This window comes from Taudactylus pleione, unplaced genomic scaffold, assembly GCF_031769625.1.
Source record: "Taudactylus pleione unplaced genomic scaffold, aTauple2 ptg000326l, whole genome shotgun sequence".
Taxonomy (NCBI): domain Eukaryota; kingdom Metazoa; phylum Chordata; class Amphibia; order Anura; family Myobatrachidae; genus Taudactylus; species Taudactylus pleione.
In genome coordinates, this window is record NW_028284727.1 from 8,758,913 (window position 1) to 8,778,386 (window position 19,474).

The 19,474-nt window shown below is 38.6% G+C and overlaps 1 protein-coding gene across 1 annotated transcript in view; it reads left to right on the top strand.

The window, feature by feature from the left end:
* The window catches only part of LOC148509478 (uncharacterized), a 621,587-nt gene that overhangs the window by 453,279 nt on the left and 148,834 nt on the right, over positions 1–19,474 (top strand). Inside the window, exons 45-49 of the mRNA XM_088443077.1 lie at positions 2,191–2,241; positions 6,629–6,673; positions 14,095–14,139; positions 19,225–19,269; positions 19,345–19,392. Of these exons, the coding sequence (XP_088299203.1) occupies positions 2,191–2,241; positions 6,629–6,673; positions 14,095–14,139; positions 19,225–19,269; positions 19,345–19,392 (234 nt within the window). The remainder of the gene's footprint in view (positions 1–2,190; positions 2,242–6,628; positions 6,674–14,094; positions 14,140–19,224; positions 19,270–19,344; positions 19,393–19,474) is intronic.

Below are 19,474 nucleotides of genomic sequence, written 5' to 3' on the forward strand. Positions count from 1 at the left end.
TATTAGCTAGCTGCAAACTAGGTCCGGAAGGCTGGAGGTATGATATTGTGCCATCCAGAGCCATTCTCATAACTAAGTGAGGTCATGGCCAAATACAGGATCTAAGCATGCCACATTGCTCAGAGAACCAGAGCTCTACACATTTAAAGAGATTAGAGGAACTTGATGGTAATGTATATGGAGCACAATAGTATCAGGTGGGAGCAAGCAAGGATGACCAGGTGACTTAGTGCTGAACTGGCATGCAAGATGGAGCTCAGATAACCACGTCTACTTAGAATGTCCATTAAGCCATGTCATATAGTAAAATTTAGATCTATCCCACTCTTACAATGAGAGACCTTTAGTGGATCATCAATTTTCAAAATATTATTTTGGGTATGCTCCCAAATTTTTTGTGAAAGTGGAGTGCATGATCTGTCCAATCATAAAATTACAAATCTATTACTTTATAATTTGCAGTAACACTGTTTATTACCAAAGCATAGCTGTACAATACAATAAAATGAAGTGAAAGCGGCAGTGAGAGTGCATTTGAATATACAGTGCGGTCATTTACAAAGGCACAAAGTAGGGTCATATTACATATAATAATTAAGTGAACAGGTATCCAAGACATAAAATGTTATACATTGAGATTACACACAAACTTAGAGAATCAGTGATTAAAACTGATGATGTACATGTGCACAAATAGACTGCAAGTTTGGCTCCATTAGTGGTCACATGTAAATGACAGGAAATGTGTGAGGTGCAAATATAAGGTGCACAGAGAGACATATATCTCTTTAGCTGTATTTGCTATTCTGGCTATTCAGCTTTGACAAACAAGCAACAACATATTTCAATGCAAAAACATTTAAATATACCAACAATCACTATCAAACATTTATGGGTACATTGTCATAGCAACACATAAACACAATAATACTTTATAAGAATACATATAATAATAGACTAAATAACATAATGGTTAGGATTCATAGCAAATGTAGCTCATAGTCACTTGTACAGAAACACAATTTTATTTTTCATGAGGCACCCCAAAATTAAATAACACTGAAAACATCCTTGATAATGTCAACAGATGTTTTACCTTTTTAGCTAATTTATCTATTTTAAAGGTAAAATGACCATATATCCATTGAGCTTGATTGGCAAATTGACACAATATACAATATGGGGTAAATTTACTGAAGTGAGAGTTTGTAGAAGTGGAGATGTTGCCCATAGCAACCAATCAAATTGTACAGTACTTAACATTTAACTAGCACCTTCTAGAAGATAATAGCTAGAATCTGATTTGCTGCTACGTGCAACATCTTCACTTCCAAAAACTCTCACTTTAGTAAATTTACCCCTATATATCTTAAACACATTGATGCATTATGGTGAGATATTGTAAATTCTAAATAGATTTTTTTGGTGTATATTTCTCTATCTGCCCATCCTAACCATGTTCCAAACTGTCAAGGGCTGTGGGGACTATGGTTTCTTACCCACTTACAACTTTCAGCTTTTTCATTTCTGCATAATAAATAAATTGTACATACTGTATACCAACATTTTCTGCATTAGCGACACAGTAGCCTCACACCAATACTTTCCTTCCACTATCTGTCTTTCAGCCCCTGGCTTCCTGTTTACCTCCATTCTCCTCCTCATATGAAAATAATTAAAATAGATCAAAATGCTCCACTAACGAGACTGTGAGCATTTCATTGAGTTGATTGGCTAATAAACATTGTACTGTACTCCTGAAGACTAGTAGATAAAGATTGGGAAAAAAAGGTTCTCAGACCTGAGATACAGTAACTACAGTATATCTTAATAAAGTTGCACCAGAATAAGCACTTTGTTATTTAAAGTGCACATTATCATATTTTCTTACTATTTTGAATGTCTTAGTGAAGTACATTAGTAAGTGCAATCAAAATAAAAATCTAATTTAAATATCATGGGCTAAATGTAATAGAGTGCAAGCCGGCGCCAATGCAGAAATACATGCGAGTATTCCCTTTTTTTAAAACAGCAAGTATGTTAAAGGTATAACCAGCTTGGTTTTGTCTTTAACATGCTTGCTGTTTTAAAAAAATGGGAATAGTTGCATGTATTCCAACAGCAATGGAGGCTCTCACTCTATTACATTTAAGCCCATATGTTTTAAGTAATATATAATTATTGTTTCAGAGCCTGAAAAGGAAAAAGAAGAAGAGAAACAGATTGTGCCAATAATAGAAGGTACTAAATGTTTAATTAACTTAATAACCATTATTTATCTTCATTCTGATAAACATACATCATTTACAAAGTTATTATTAATACTAATTTATCATGCTTTTCTAATTTTCTGTCTCTATGTGCTACACTGCGTCCCCCTCTTTCTAGCTCACTCTATTCAGTTCTCAGCACTTGCAGCAAACCGAGCTTACCCTCATCCCTGTAAAGTGTCCAGCTATGTACTATACTATCTGTGTTGGCAACCCCTGGCCCTCTACACTATCTGAATGCTAAGGATCTCTCTGCCCTGGATCATGGCCGCATTGTCCTGGACCGGGTGCACAATCCCGCATTGCACTGGACCCACCTATCTTCCACAACGCCAGTTATCATGGACAGATTGTGTGTTTGGATGGCTTTAATCTTGTTGCCTCCACTGGATTGCCTGGGTCAGCATCGCGGAAACATCACAGCATTTCCAAGCTCCTTCCCCCTTTTCAATCCTGGCTAAAAAAAATTAAATAAAACAGGGCATAGTCCCCCACCTGTTGCATTGGATACTGAGCCCAAATTGGGTGCAGCCAGTGCCACTATTGAATAGGCCTGGCAATTCTTGCAACTCACATTATAGCCTCATAGGCAACCCCATTTTATCAGGGGACCCTTTGTGTCATATACTTTGCTATTTGCAGCCTTCATAAGTGTACACTTGCCCTACCCTATAGGTTTTATGTTTATGTGACTCGTATATATGGGGTACATGCTGCTGAAGCTTGTTAGCAATATAATTGTTCTGTGCCTTATTTATTTTCCTATATAATATGGGTGCTGTCTTTGCCCATGTGGCTTTGTGGGTAGGTCTTTACATTAAAAACTTCCATTTGGGGATTTTGCATACTTACACATGTGCCTATAAAACTAATGTAAATACATTTTGCATTGTTTGAATAATGGCTGTTCAACTTTTTATATAACTGTTACTACCTATCAGAGCTATAACTAGACTTTTTGGTGCCCTGTGCCAGAGAGAGCATTGGCGCCCATCCCCCCATTTTTGAAATAGGGACATAAGATAATGCACCTGAAAATGCACCATGGCTTCATGGGGAATGGCCAGGGAAGAGATAGGGGAGGCCAGGAGATGCTGGGGATAAAAGAAGAGGAAGGTACAAGTGATAATGATAATAAACAGGAAAATTGACAGGCCTGAACAGCGCCCCCTGCCCTGCAGTGCCCTGTACCATGGTACTGGTCGCACTACCCTAGTTATGGCCCTGCTACCTATTATGCTCTGTATTTGGGCCATGCATTTATGTGTTCTGTGGCACAGACCCCTCTCTAACTCAACTGCACCTCTTGTCAACTGGTACATAATTTTTCTATTGCCTTCAGGCACTTGCCCTAACTCGGCCAGATGGCTCCTTTGGGTACCTAATTTGGGCCCAGGGTTTGTCACATATTCCCTATGCTATATAGGGCTTTTTGGCCTTGGTTGGGATCAGGTTTTTACCTAGAATCCCATCCTATGCATTTTGATTATTGCTCCCCAGTCTGTTCTCTCCCTCTTTTTATTTAATTATTAGGGGATGTCTCTATGCAGTGTTGGCACTGTTAGTCCTTATGTCAGCAGCATTGCTGGTTAAAATGTAACAGCTTATATAGGCATTCTTCATGTTGCTCCATATTCAGGACTGCCATATGTCACTTTACATGGCAACAGGGCTAACTTTTAATGTTCCCCTTTAAAATGGTGTTAGCCCTGCACACTGCAAAAAAACAGCAATAAGATTAGAATATTACTTAATACTACAAATCCAAAGATGTTTGTTACATATATCCAGCCAAGAACAATTGGATCTGTCCAGTGTCCTTGGCTGCCTTTTGATATGTTCAGGAATCATTTGGGGGTTACTTTTTCTGCTCCAAGATGGAACCTTCCTAACTTGACATTTGGCTTTGCTGTGTTGACAGCTTCAATGCCACACAGGGTATTTTTCCTTATGAGTTTGGAGCCCTCAATTTTCGATTGGCACAGCTGTTTCTGTAGTTGTGGCAGATGTATCTCAGACAACACTTCAAGTAATAAGCCTTCAGCTAAACTTTTTATCCTGGGCACTTGCAGCAACCACGATTGTGGGGACCTGAGGCTGCTGCTACTCATTGGCTGGTTGCAAGAACTCCTGACAGAAGTATTGAGAGATTTGTTTTTACCTGTGTATTGCCTTGGATGGGACCATAATGCTAAAAATATATGAGGTACCCACCAGGTTTTTCAGGAGATTTCACCCTAGATCAAGTCCCTACACTCTTTTTCTTCCTCTTTTATTTCCCCTGGTTCTACTCTATGATGGAAAGTCTATATGAGTGCTAAAGCATTCTTTTGTTTATTGGGTATCCAGAACACTTTCTGATGATGCCTATTTTCTTTGTACTGCTCAAATCCACTGGTTAGGTTATCATGGGCTTTGTTGGACCTCCTTTAAGGAGAAGTTATTGGAAGTGGTTGAGAATTTTGGGGTCCCTGGAGATCTAGTAATTAATTTTGGCAGTAACCTTTTAGGGAAGAGGTTGTCCTTAGTCTTATGTGGTACCATCGTCAAAGACTTGGGTTGGTTGGTGGGTGGGTGCCCCTGGGTTTGAGACATTTGATCTGACATTTTTCCTCTTTGGTTTAGGTACTGCACTAATGGGGATGCCTTGATTGATTCAGCTTGTCGCAAAGTAAAATGTAACATTGCTCATTTTTGCTCCATTAATGAGTCTTTATTGTTTACCATGACTGATTTTGCTCCCATGACACCCATCTTTACCAGCTGGACCAGTTTCATTTGACTGAGGATGTTTTATTTTCTGGAGGATATTTTTTCTGTTTAGCAGGGATTAGTTAGGCTTTGTTTTGTGGCACTGTCTTCAGCTTAGAGGGTGCCTTGTCATGAAGAAATGGGTCTGGCAGATCACAAACTTTATGTTGACATAGTAGGTAAACTTTTCCAAAATTGAATTTTTGCTGATTCTGCTCAGAGACGCCATCTTCCTAGATAAGCTTCCCTTTAGGCATGGATATAGAAGAGGGGCAGAACCTTCTGAGCTGTGCACCCAGGGGGAAAGCTTGCTGCCCTGTTTTTTGACATCGTTGACACCACTGAGTGGTTGAGCTTTAATTGTTTATAACCAGCTGCTGGTCCCTTCATTCCATACCACTATTTTTCTTCTCTAGTTTAACTTCTTTTCAATACATGATGATCACATTTTAAGGCGATAAATACATTTTACATTTGTCAAATCTGTGTAACTGTGGTCTCTGCATTTCTACTTTCTATTATCAGGAGTATAAAAAATTATAGTCTGAGCCATCACATGTCACATGTCTATAAACAATAAGAATGGTTTCCATTGTAGAGATCATTTATCTTTCTGATGGCTGTGACACATCAAAGTAGTATGGATGCAGGCAGTTTGCCTACCATAAAACATTAAATTTGAATGGGCCAAAGTGGAGTATCTACATGAAAAAGTGGGAATAACTCAGTTCAAAGGTGCTCTCTCATAAACATATTATACTGTATAAAAAATAATGAATAATTGAGATCTCACTTAATACTAGAGATGTGCACTGACCGCCATGTTTTGGTTTTGGATCTGGATCTTCAAGTTTTGGTTTTACAAAACCACCCTCAATTGTTTAGGTTTTGGACATGAGGTTTTTTTAAATGATAAAAAGTTTTTTAAAACAGCAAAAATCATGTAATTTTTGCAATACAAAACCTGAAATTTGGATTTATAATCTGAACTCTGGTACGATGGAAGATCAAAACTGTTACGTTTATTTATCTGGATTTCTTCAACTCGGATCTGTCTGGATTCACAAGATTCAGGTGGATTCGGATTTCTGGAGAACCTAACATCTGTACTCAATACATGCCTTAGAATAGTAGAAGGAGGTCTTTCTTGTACAAATCTTCTTCCACCATCTCTTATACATAATTTTGTTTTCTTCTCATCATTGTATATGGAAAAACATAAAAGGAACTAACATGTGTAGTATGTTCTAGAGTTTAAACTTGGTAAGATTTCACCAAATGCAAACAATGCAAGATCAGTGTATAATGGAAATTGAAAATCCTTTCATTCACTTCAAATACTGTATATAAAAAAGAGGACATACCCCACTCTCAATGTAAGGTTGTATATAATACACATCAAGGTATCTTTAGATATTGTAGAGACAATGTTTTTCCTCAAACCACGTGAGAAAAGTCAAACAGGATAACAAATAAATAAATAAAAATATTTAAAAATTATGCAAAAATTGGTTGATTAGCATAACATAGTTGTACACATTATTTATCAAATGTACAAATGTTTAAAGATTTGCAATGAATATAACTATTTTAAATTATTTCTTCAGAGCCTAAAAGAGAAAAAGAAGAAATAAAATTGAGTCTACAAAAAGGTAGAAACATCATGCTGAAATAGATGTCTGTATATGCATATTATTTTTAGTTATTGCTAAGATTGCTGACACTTTGGAGAACCTTAGACTATTTAATAATGTCAGATTGTTTTGTTTCTCTTTAGCGTTAAGAGCCAGTTAGCTACAGAATTAAAAACAAATAAAACAGCAGGTTGACTACTTTAAAGTAGAGATGTGCGTGGACCCCTGTGTTTTGGTTTTAATTCATGATCGTGTTTTGGTTTTGGCAAATCCGGCTTCCAAAACCTTTGCTCAGTCATCTAAGTACCTACATTTATCCTGTAGTATCTGTGGTATTCTGCTTCAAAAATATGGGAGCCCAAATTCCTATATATTTCCTTAAATAGCATTACTCGACAGTTAGAGCATGACTCATATAAATTATTTAAAAATCTATTATTAATGATTTTAGTTAAATGAGAAACTAATTTTCAATCCAATTTATTTAACCTTTCTTTGATACTTTCTTAATATGGAAAAAAAAAAAAAATATATATAAATTTATACAGTCAGGTGCATAAATATTGGGACATTGACATAATTTTCATATGTTGGTCTCTATTCACCACCACAATGGCTTTGAAATGAAACAAACAAGATGTGCTTTAACTGCAGACTTTCAGATTTAATTTGAGGGTAATTACATCCAAATCAGGTGAACGGTGTAGGAATTACAGCAATTTCTATATGTGCCTCCCACTTTTTAAGAGGCCAAAAATAATGGGACAAACTAAACAATCCTAAATCTAACTTTCACTTTTTAATACTTTGTTGCAAATCCTTTGCAGGCAATTACAGCCTGAAGTCTGGAACGCATAGACATCCCAGATGCTGGGTTTTATCCCTGGTGATGCTCTGCCAGGCCTCTACTGCAAATGTCTTCAGTTCCTGCTCATTCTTGGGGCATTTTCCCTTCAGTTTTGTCTTCATCAAGTGAAATGCATGCTCAATCAGATTCAGGTCAGGGGATTGACTTGGCCATTGCTTAACATTCCAAGCTTTAGCCTTAAAAAACTCTCTGGTTGCTTTTGCAGTATGCTTCTGGTCATTGTCCATCTGCACTGTGAAGCACCGTCCAAAGAGTTCTGAAGTATTTGACTGAATATGAGCATATAATATTGCCCAAAACACTTCAGAATTCATTCTGCTTTTGTCAACAGTCACATCATCAATAAATACAAGGGAACCAGTTCCATTGGCAGCCATACATGCCCACGCCATGACACTACCACCACCATGCTTCACTGATGAGGTGGTATGTTTTGGATCATGAGCAGTTCCTTTCCTTCTCCATACTCTTCTCTTCCCAACACTCTGGTACAAGTTGATCTTTGTCTCATCTGTCCATAGGATGTTGTTCCAGAATTGGAATGGCTTTTTTAGATGTTGTTTAGCAAACTCTAATCTGGTCTTCCTGTTTTTGTGGCTCACCAATGGTTTAGATCTTGTGGTGAACCCTCTATATTCACTCTTGTGAAGTTTTCTCTTGATTGTTGACTTTGACGCATATACACCTACCTCCTGGAGAGTGTACTTGATTTGGACAACTGTTGTGAAGGGGTTTTTCTTCACCAGCGAAATAATTCTTCTGTCATCCACCACAGTTGTTTTCTGTGGTCTTCCGGGTCTTTTGGTATTGCTGAGCTCTCCGGTGCATTCTTTCTTTTTAAGAATGTTCCAAACAGTTGATTTGGCCACACCTATTGTTTTTTGCTATCTCTCTGATGGGTTTGTTTTGATTTTTCAGCCTAATGATGGCTTGCTTCACTGATAGTGACAGCTCTTTGGATCTCATATTGAGAGTCGACAGCAACTGATTCCAAATGCAAATGTCACACCTAGAATCAACTCCAGACCTTTTACCTGCTTAACTGATAATGAAATAATGAGGGAATAGTCCACACCTGTCCATGAAATAGCTTTTGATTTGATAGTCCCATTACTTTTGGCCCCTTAAAAAGTGTGAGGCACATATAGAAACTGTTGTAATTCCTACACCATTCACCTGATGTGGATGTAATTATCCTCAAATTAAATCTGAAAGTCTGCAATTAAAGCACATCTTGTTTGATTCATTTCAAAGCCATTGTGGTGGTGAATATAGGCCAAAATATGAAAATTCTGTCAATGTCCCAATATTTATGGACCTGACTGTATATATATATATATATATATATATATGTGTTTTTATATTAGGCAAAAAAAAATGCATCAAAAACTTCTATTTCTTATCTCACTACATGGAATCATCTCTAAGGCTACTACATCCTTTACTTTCCCTGTAGCTCATCCTTCTGTACATATTGCTACCTCATTAATCTTATCTCCTCTGACAAACACACATGAGCTTTTAACTTATCTATACATATTGACAATTACATCCACAACCTGTCGCCATAAAAATCTATCATACAAATCCCACCAATATATTTATATCTCTCTCCTTCTGCTTCTATTAGCTGGTGACATATCACCAAATCCAGGCCCAACACACATGCCACACCTACAATGAGCTATATATCCAGCTAACCTCATAAACATTGCATGCCTCCCTTCACCCTCCAAGTCACTAAAATGTGCCTTATGGAATGCACGCTCTGTCTGCAACAAGCTAATGTTCATCCATGACCTCTTTATTTCAACTAACATCAACCTTCTGGTGATAACAGAAACATGGCTCACACAATCAGGCACTGTCTCTCCTGCTGCACTTTCATATGGTAACTTACACTTCTCACACACCTCCAGGCCTGGTAATTGTAAAGGAGGTGGGGTAGGAATATTACTCTCCCAATCTGTTACATACACAGTTCTCCCACAGGTACCTTCACTCACATTTACATCATTTGAAGTACACTATATCAGGACTTTCACCCCTTTCTCTATGCAAGTTGCTGTTATCTACCACCCACCTGTGCCACCTCAACAATTTCTGGAACATTTTTCTGGCTGGCTCCCTCACTTCCTATCATCAGACATCTCCACCATCATTATGGGTTATTTCACTATCCTTATTGACAGTCCACAATCTCCTCATGCCACCAGACTACTGTCTCTAACCTCATCTCTTGGCCTTTCCTAATGGACTGACTCCGCTACTCATCAGGAGGGCCACTACCATGATCTTGTATTCACCCGACTATGCTCAGTTTCTGATTTCACTAATGCTCCTTTCCCTCTCTCAGATCACAAACTTATCACCTGCACACTTTCCTCCATTACATCAATGTTATTAAAATTAACCAAACCTAAACCTGCAGAAATATTGATGCTATTAACTTTCAACAACTATCTACCTCTCTACAATGACTCTCACCAAATTCTACATTCACTTCTCCTGAGACTGCTGCATCACACCTAAACCAGATTTTAGAAAAAGTTCTCGATGAAGTAGATCCACCTACCCATCACACACCACATAGACTTAGATGTCAACTGTGGCATTCTAACTTAACAAGGCATCTACAAAAACTCTCACATAAAGTTGAATGTCAGTGGCGAAAGTCTCATACTCCAACTGACTTCCTCACATATAAGACTATCTACAACTCTTATCTTACTGCTCTGGACACTGCCAAACAAACATATTTCCAATCTCTTATCTCTGCTCAAGACTCTAACCCCAAGCGACTTTTTAATACATTTAAACTGCCTCTTACCCCTCCCTCACCCAAACCACCTGCTACTGTCTGTGCACAAGATTTTGCTTCCTATTTTAGGGACAAGATTCATGAGATCTGTAATGAAATGGTATGCTCTTCCTCAGCTAGTGACCTGCTCAATTCCCTACCTGAATCCTCTGGCACATTCTCTTCATTTGATCTCACAAACGAAGATGAAGTACTGTATATTCCCTCTTCTCATCCTCCTACTCTATTACCTCTACTCTAGATCCTTTACCCTCTTAAGGACACAGCTCCTTCTTGGTTCTCTTCCTACCTGTCTGATCGCTCTTTTACTGTTCGTTTTTCTGATTCTGCCTCCTTTTCACTACCTCTATCAGTTGGAGTACCGCAAGGCTCGGTCTTAAGGCCTCTATTATTCTCAATCTATACCTCCTCTCTTGGCAAACTAATCAGCTCTTTTGGATTTCAGTACCATCTGTATGCAGATGATACTCAAATATACCTATCTTCCCCAGATTTATCACCATCTGTACTGGTCCGTGTCACTGAATGTCTTTCTGCGATTTCATCTTGGATGTCATCTCGCCACCTGAAACTTAATATTCTAAAACCTGACTCTGAACTGTCCTTTGTTCCCCACATTCAATCTGTCTCAAAATCATGTTACATACATCTAAAAAAACATATCCGAAATGTGACCTTATCTCACACAAGACACTGCAAAAACTCTAATCCATGCACTTATTATTTCCTGTATTGACTATTGCAATAGCCTCCTTACTGGTCTTCCCAAAAACAGGCTATTGCCATTACAATCAATTATGATGCAACTGCAAGGCTTATCTTCCTTGCCAAATGTTCATCGTCTGCTGCCCCGCTCTGTCAGTCCCTCCATTGGTTGCCGGTTTTCTACCATATTCAATACCAAATACTCTTACTTACACATAAGGCTATTAACCAAACCACACCAACATACATCTCTTCACTCAACTCAAAATATCTCCCTAGCCGGCCTCTCCACACAGCACAAGATCTGCGTCTCTCATTGCCATGCATTACTTGCTCCCACTCACAGTTACAGGACTTTCTTCAGGCTGCACCCACTCTATGGAATGTCTTATCATGCACAATATGACTTTCCTCTAGTCTCCAATCCTTCAAGTGATCCCTGAAAACTCACCTCTTCAGGCAAGCTTATCAGATCTCAGAACCACCCACATAACCTTCATAGCCTCCATATCGGGCATATTCGGGCTTTAATAGCCAATCTTCAGGCTTCAGACATAAATGTCTGAAGCCTGAAGATGAGCTATTAAAGCCCGAAACGTTGCAGTAACGGCTGTACTTTTTGTTTTTTGTTTATAAGTCCACCGAGTGCCGCACCTGGAGGTGTTTGTATTTACTATGTAGTGGGCACCGTGGCATTTACATTCTTTTGGAAGAGGAGTACATGGCTATTCGATTTATATATATATATATATATATATATATATATACACACAAAGTTTTTATATGTTGCAATGGATAGTTGAATGTATAAATTTACGATATACCTGGCAGTTTGTGTGTGAATTTCTATGGGTAATTACAAAATTATACAGAGCACACAGTAATACTGTATCTCTATGAAAGTTTAATCTACAACATTAGTGAAAGGCTGTAATCAGTTAATAAATTGCTTAATTAGCTACAATATAACTTACTTTTCTTCTTCACATTTACAATTGAAAAGTTTAGAATTGAAAAAAAGGTAATCGGGTCAAGGTGTTTCTATTGTTACAGATTATTTTCTGCTTTCAGTATGCATTACACAAAAATTCACTTTAACAAAGATCATTATTTCATTAAATAGAATTTTAAAACAGATTTAGAATTTTTAGTTTCAATTAAATATGTTTCTACTTTATTGCAGGGCCACACTTTGTAATGTATCATCTAATATTTTTTGTCTGGTTTAATCATAATTAAAAATATGTTGTGTTTTAAGTACATAAAGGAACCCTACTCATGTATTTGAATTAGCCAAGTTGATAAAATAATTTACAATATATTTGCATTGATATACCTTCTGCTTTTTGGTAATAATTAAGCATTCATCTTAATTCCTTGTCCAGCATTAATAATGCTACCAATGGATATTTCAGGGCTGTTTTCATAAAGTGGCAGACATCTTACTTTATTTCTATTATTAAGGGAATGGAATGTATTGTAAATAGCAAACTACTGAAGATACAATATCTTTGACCTAAACTGATCATGTGCACTAATAAAAATCATACTTTAATTTTAGTGCCCATATTTCAACCTATATGCTTCACACATCTTACTTTAGTGGATGACCATAGGGTGAGACCACCACCTCTACATTATTGTCACAGGTGTATTATATGCAATTAGTGAAGAACTGGCTCCCTATTCTTTCATAGATTCATAGATCAGGATATAACTTGGAGCTGATGTCACTGTCAAATTGGTATATGAGATACTTGCTGAGTTACCTACTCATGTCTCCGTGTGTGACCTACTTCTTCTCTAATTGGTTGGCATTGTTGAGCAGCTGATTTTTGAATGAGTAGTAGGTTTGCAAGGTATAGACAGTCATACTGCACTTGGTGTCAAAGGAGAGGGAGTAGATGCTTGCCAAATTAATGGTATTCCTATTAAATTAAACAAATACATTTTTAAATGACATTGAATAATGTGACCCCCTCAACGACAAGCTCACAGATCAGGTGCTATGCCTGATTGGTTGAATTGTTTTGTGAAATTAGCATGTAACATTTACTTCCTACAAAATCAATACAATTGGAAATATGGTGCAACTTCCTGAGGTGTAAATTTAGAATAGTACTCTGGCAGCTTGGGTTAGAGGGTTCTTTGTTCTAACCTACATGCTTCTCTACTGAAAATGTTATATACATCTTTTAAATTTTAAATACATCTTCCTTTGGTATTCACTAATTTAAATTAAACAGCTCTGTGTCAAATCGTTACCCTTAGTGCTGTAAAGACACATAAGTTTTATTACTTTTCAACCCTAAAGCAATCATTAAATGAATAACATTGCAATTGCACCTTTTATTACATAAGAGAAAATATACCAAGCACAAATTCCTTCAGGGTACCAATCATTACATAAGTGTCCAAAATCTTGAAGTAGCTGTACGACAGTCCATAAAAGCACTGAAAAAGTCCTCTTTCTAATGACAATCCTCCTTAAATTGTTTCCACAAAGAGAAGAAAGAGAATAGACCATTCAGTGGGTGTAGATAGCTTAAATGAAATTGTTATATTCTTACTCACATCTAGGATTTAAGTGTCCATCTCCCCTCGAGTTCCTTGTCAAGCCTGATGAGCTCTCCTGGGTGGAAATTCTATATTGATCATTTATTCCTCAAAACCGGCAGTAGAAGCTTGCACTGTCTGGCACTCAGCACCTGCTGCTGCCCAGGCTGCGGATACAACTTCTGGCAGCAGCTCGCAGCATCATTATCATGTATTCAGTGTAGCAGCCTGCTACACTGAACACATGATGATGATGATGTTATATATTTGCATGTAGTGGGGATCACATTTTTACTGAGCAGCATTTTCCACCATTTGTGGAGCACAGAATTTAATTTGTCTTCTAAATACTCATCACATATTATTAGCTTGTATTTTTAAATATTATTATTGCCTTTTATACAAAAAGTTAAGTAATACAAATGAATACAATTGAGCCTTTAGTTTCCTATAACAGGGTTGATAAATTATTATATACATTTTTTTTAGAGATTGAAAAAGAAGAGGAAAGAATTACCATGCCAGTAGTAACAGGTATTTGCTATTCATACAAATTTTGGATAACATTTCGCATAATATCTTTGTGCTCTTCTGTTATAGTGTAAACTTACAGAGATAGTGAAGGCCTTTTAAGATTTCTTCTTGGGTTGTTTTATCCTTGCCCATGCTACTGTTTTTGTAATAAACCCTCTTGGATGTTGTTACCTCTATTGGAATATACAGCTCTATTGGCATATACTGTAGTCTGGATGTTGCAGTAACAAATTATTTATGACTGGCCCAACTGTACTTTGTGTGACACTCTAATGCCCAGAAAACAAAGGCAATACAAAACTTTAACATTCAAACTAAGTAAGAACTTGGCAAAATATAAAATTAATTTAGGGTGAAGGATTTGGAGAATGTCCCTATGGAGTTTGAGAATTTCTCTGCTGTTTATTGCTATTATTTTAAATATGAGGCTGCAGTTAACTTGCTAATGCTACAAGCTTATACTGAAAATGTACAGTGGTCATCTCACATTGTGTAATATATTATGTCATTCCACCATAAAGTGCATAGTATTATTATTATCCCTCATTCACATGGCACCACAAGGGTTCCACAGTGCCTTATAAAGTTCATACACAAATGAGCAAACAAAGAAAAAGTTATTAACAGTACAAAACAGTGCAGGAAAAGGATATGGTTTCTATACATTGCTCCATTAGATATCATAACACTTAAATAAGCAGCAGGGTGTCAGCAACCAAGTGTTAGCTACCGTAGGGAGTAAGGAGTAAATGATAGAACAGGTTATGTCTCCCATACCCAAAATGCTTGGGACCAAGGGTATTTTGGATATTGGAATATTCTGTTATTTGGAATATTTGCATTCCATAATGAGATATCTTGGGAATATGACCCAAATCTAAACACATAATGCATTTATGTTTCATATACACCTTATACACACAGCCTAAAGGTAGTTTTGTACAATATTTTTTATAATTTTGTGGCTTAAATAAAGTTTGTGTAAATACATGAAATTCATTTATGTTTCATATACACCTTATACACAGAGCCTGAAGGTAATTTTATACAATATTTTTAATAATTTTGTGCCTTAAGTAAAGTTTGTGTACATTGAACCATCAAAAAGCAAAAGTTTCACTATCTCAGTCATGCTAAAAATATTCCATATTTTGGAATATTCCATATTTCGAAATATTTGGATATGGGAGACTCAAACTGTATAAGTAAGGGAAGGAGAAACATGTGAGGGAAGAAGGCCCTGCCTGTGAGAGCTTACATTCTAAAGGGCAGACAGACAGGGGTGTCACTGTTGGGGTAGACATTGAGGAAGGTACACAGCAGTGGGTTAGGATGAGAGATGGAAAACTTTGATGAAGAAGTTGGTTTTGAGAGACCATTTGAAGATTAGTAGAGTGAAAGAGAGGGGAGAGAATTCCAAAGGTGGGGAGCAGCATGGGCAAAAGACAGGAGTGGGAGGAAGTAATCAGTTGGCAGGAGAGGCAACATGTATTTGTGGAGTGAAGTGGGTGAGCAGTGTGAAGAGAGATGAGATGAGATATATAAATGGAAAAGGATTTAGTGAGGGCTTTTTATGTGATTGCATGTGAATGCCCTACAAGGGAATGCCCTTGTAGGGCATTCCCTCTCCTGCAGCCCTGCAATGGTAGGGCTTGTAGGAGAGGGAATGCAGATGAAGAATGTTTGGAGAGGAAGATGAGCCAAGCAGTGTCATTGAGGACAGATTTGGCTAGATAGAGGTGTGAGTCACAGAGGTTAGAGTAGTCCAATCTGGAGATGACCGTGAGTGGATGAGGGTCTTAGTAGCATCTAAGGTCCTGGAAATATTTTTGAGTTGAAAATGGCTGGACTACAAAAGGTACAGATGTGTGCTTTCTGATCTAGCCTCAATATACTATGCAGCACAATATGCCTGGAATTCATGCCAGGTCCCTTACAAATCTGCTAACACCAGGCATCTTTTTTTGCTGAAAATGCATCAAAACAATAAGACTAGGATGCACCAGGAGACTGTACTGCTTAATTTGATAAGCAACACTTGTATATCTGAGTCCTATTGAGTCTGTAAATGAAACTTGGTGTAGTAAAAAGCTGTGGCTGCTGCATCGTAATACTTCATGTTGATTGAGAGACTCAGTTGTAAACAGAAGTGTTGCATAATAAATGAACCAGCACAGTCTCCTGTTGCATCCTAGTCACAAATAAGGTGCAAAAAAATGGCCAGCACTAGCAGAGTCTCACGGGACTAAGCACGCTAAGAGGGTCTGTTTGGCATGACTGCAGAAAAGACAAGTGAGGACACACCTGTACTGAATTTGTGGTTTGAAGGAGAGGAAGGAGTCAAGGATAGCTCCAAGACAGTGCACTTGGAGGCTAGAGGAGATGATAGATAATGAAATTGTGGGAAGTGAGGTTATGCGGGAGGGTGGGAAAATACAAGTGAGGAGAGACAGGGGGAGTCCATGGGAGGAAAGGTAGATCTGATTATTATTAGCATAGAGATGATATTGGAGGCTAAAAGAGCTGATGAGTTCACCTAAAGAGGGCGTATAGAGGGAGAACAGGAGAGGTCCAAGAACATAACTTTGTAGAACACCTACTGCTAGTGGAGGGATGGGGAGTTATGAGAGGAGACAGAAATGGAATCCTCAGAGAGGTAGGAGGACAGCCAGGAGATGACAATGTCACATAGACCAAGGGAGTGATGAATTTGCATGAGGAGCAAGGCGGTCCACAGTGTCAAAAGCAGCAGAGAGGTCAAGGAAAATGAGCATAGAGCAGTGGCCTTTGGATTTGGTAGCACAGAGATCATTGCTGACTTTTGTGAGGACAGATTCTATGGAGTGGAGAGGACAGAAGCCAGACTGGAATGGGTCAAGTAGTGAGTGGAAAGAAAGGTGGTAAGACAGTTATAAACATTACTCCCAAGGAGTATGGAGGCAAAAGGGATGAAAGAGATTGGTTGGGAGAGAGAGTGTTAGGATCAAGAGTAGGTTTGTTTTTTAAATGGGGAGACAAGTGCATGCTTAAATGCAGAAGGGACAGTACCTGATGAGAGACAGAGAATGAGGAGGTGGGCAAGATGGGATCAGGCAGAAGGAGAGATATTATAGTTGAGGTGGGAGGAAATAGGCTCAAGGAGGAAGGTGGAAGGGGGAGGACTGGATGAGGGTACGGACTTCCTTTCCAGATACAGTACAGGAGAGAAAGATGTCAGAGTTAGTAAGATGGATGGGGAGAGGTGGTCTGGGAAAGAAGGAAGTGGATTGCTGAGGGTCTGGTAGGATGCAATGTCCCGATGTATGGAGTCAAATTTAGATGTAAAGTAGGTGGCAAAGCAGGGAGTGAGGAGGGGAAGGTAAGGAGGGGCAAGGCAGAGGAAGGAGTTGAAAGTGGCAAAGACTCACCAGGGGTTTGAGGACTGGGAGGAATGAGGTTCTTGAAATATACCTGCACTGTAGGATGAGAGTATTATTTTGAAATGGAGGTAGTCTGCCTTAGAGTGTAATTTCCTCCACTGTCGCTCAGATGTTTGTGAACACTTTGGCAAGTATCTGGTTCATTTGGAATACCAGGGTTGAGGTGTGAATCTGCAAGGGTGAATAGATTGCCACAGCAACAGAGTCAAGAGCAGAAGTAAGGGAGGCATTGTATAGAGAAGTGGCTTTCTCAGGGCAAGAGAGAAAGAATAGAGGAGAGAAGTGAGTCAAGCAGGGAGGATAAGGATACAGTGTCAAAAGCATCAATGTTATAATTAGTGATTGTAGCCTTAGGAGGCAGAGGTGGAGAAGGAGAAAGGAATAAGTTAAAAGAGAGAAGGTGATGGTCATAGAGGGAAAATAGGGAATTGGTGTAAACAGAAATATCACAACAGTGAGTGAAAACAACATTAAGTGAGTGTCCACTCACATGGGAGGATGAGGAGGTCCATTGGGAGAGACCAAAGGATTATGTGAGGGTAAAGAGTTTAAAGGCAGATGATTCTTTGGAGACATTGATAGGGATACATAAGTCACCTAAGATGATGGTGGGAAGGTCTGAGGAGAGGAATTGGGGGAGTCAGGAAGCAAAGTTGTCAAAGAATTTGGAGGTAGGGCCAGGGGGATGATAAATGACAGCTACTTGGTGTCAGATTGCCACCGTTTTGATATAACAGCATGCTAAAACTATGGCAGTGCATACTGGGATCTGTAGTTCCACAACAGCTGGAGGGCCAAAGGTTGAAGACCCTCGCTCTAAGACATAGAGGGCGTCCTTACACCAGACAGTGCGATCATAGAATTTGCCAACCTGGCCCCTTTTGGATGCGAGGGATCGCGGCTTAGCATCCAGGTTTGAATTGCCCCCAGAGTTCTTTCTATATATGTATATATATATATATATATATAAATATATATATGGGAAACAGACGGGAAACCGATGGATGAAATCCCGAACACCGGCTTCCTGACTGTATAATCCCGGCAAGAGTTAAATGACAGGCGTTGAATTCCCAACGCCTGTCATTTCCCCTACACTGGGAGCCCAACACCCGGCTTACCGATCGAAGGTAAGCCGGGCGATGGGCGTGGACAGCTGTGGGGGGTGGTTAGGTTTAGGCTAGGGGAAGGGGGGGTTAGGGACCCCCGGGGGGAGTTTAGGGTTAGGCACCCCCCGTGGGACTTAGGTTTAGGTGGTGAGGAAGGGGGGGTTAGGTTTAGGCACTTAGAGGGGGGATTTAGGCTAGGCACTTAGGGGGGAGCATAGGGATAGGCACCCCTAATGGAGGGTTAGGGGTAGAATAGGTTAGAGAATACTTACCTGGCGACAATTGGGATTTTCAATGCTGCTGGGATGCCGCTATTTGGATTTGAACCGGCGGCCACGCGGCCTTGGTAAATCATACTGCATCCATATATATACCCTAGTATGCTTTACTGAAACTTTCAATTTCTGTATAACAAATACATACTGTATAGAACTTACACTGTAAAAATGTAGACTCTATATTTAAAAAAGAGCATAGATGTCAAATTTCTCTTTGTTATGTAAGCTGCAGTAAAATCCAAATTCTCATTCCTAATATTCTGTTATATTAAACTGCAGAAACTATAAAGCAAAAAGAAGAGCCTCCCGTCACAGAAGCAAAAGGTAACTAACACACGAATGCACAAACACACACAAACACACACTTATTTTTTATTAATTCATAAATTATACTTCCAGAACCTGAAAGAGAAGAGGAAAAGCTGACTGTGCAAATACCACCAACAGGTACTAATGGGACAGCTAAATATTATTTCCTGTTGCTTTTACAATCATTTGTTACAGACAGGTAATTTGTTCCTATTGTCTT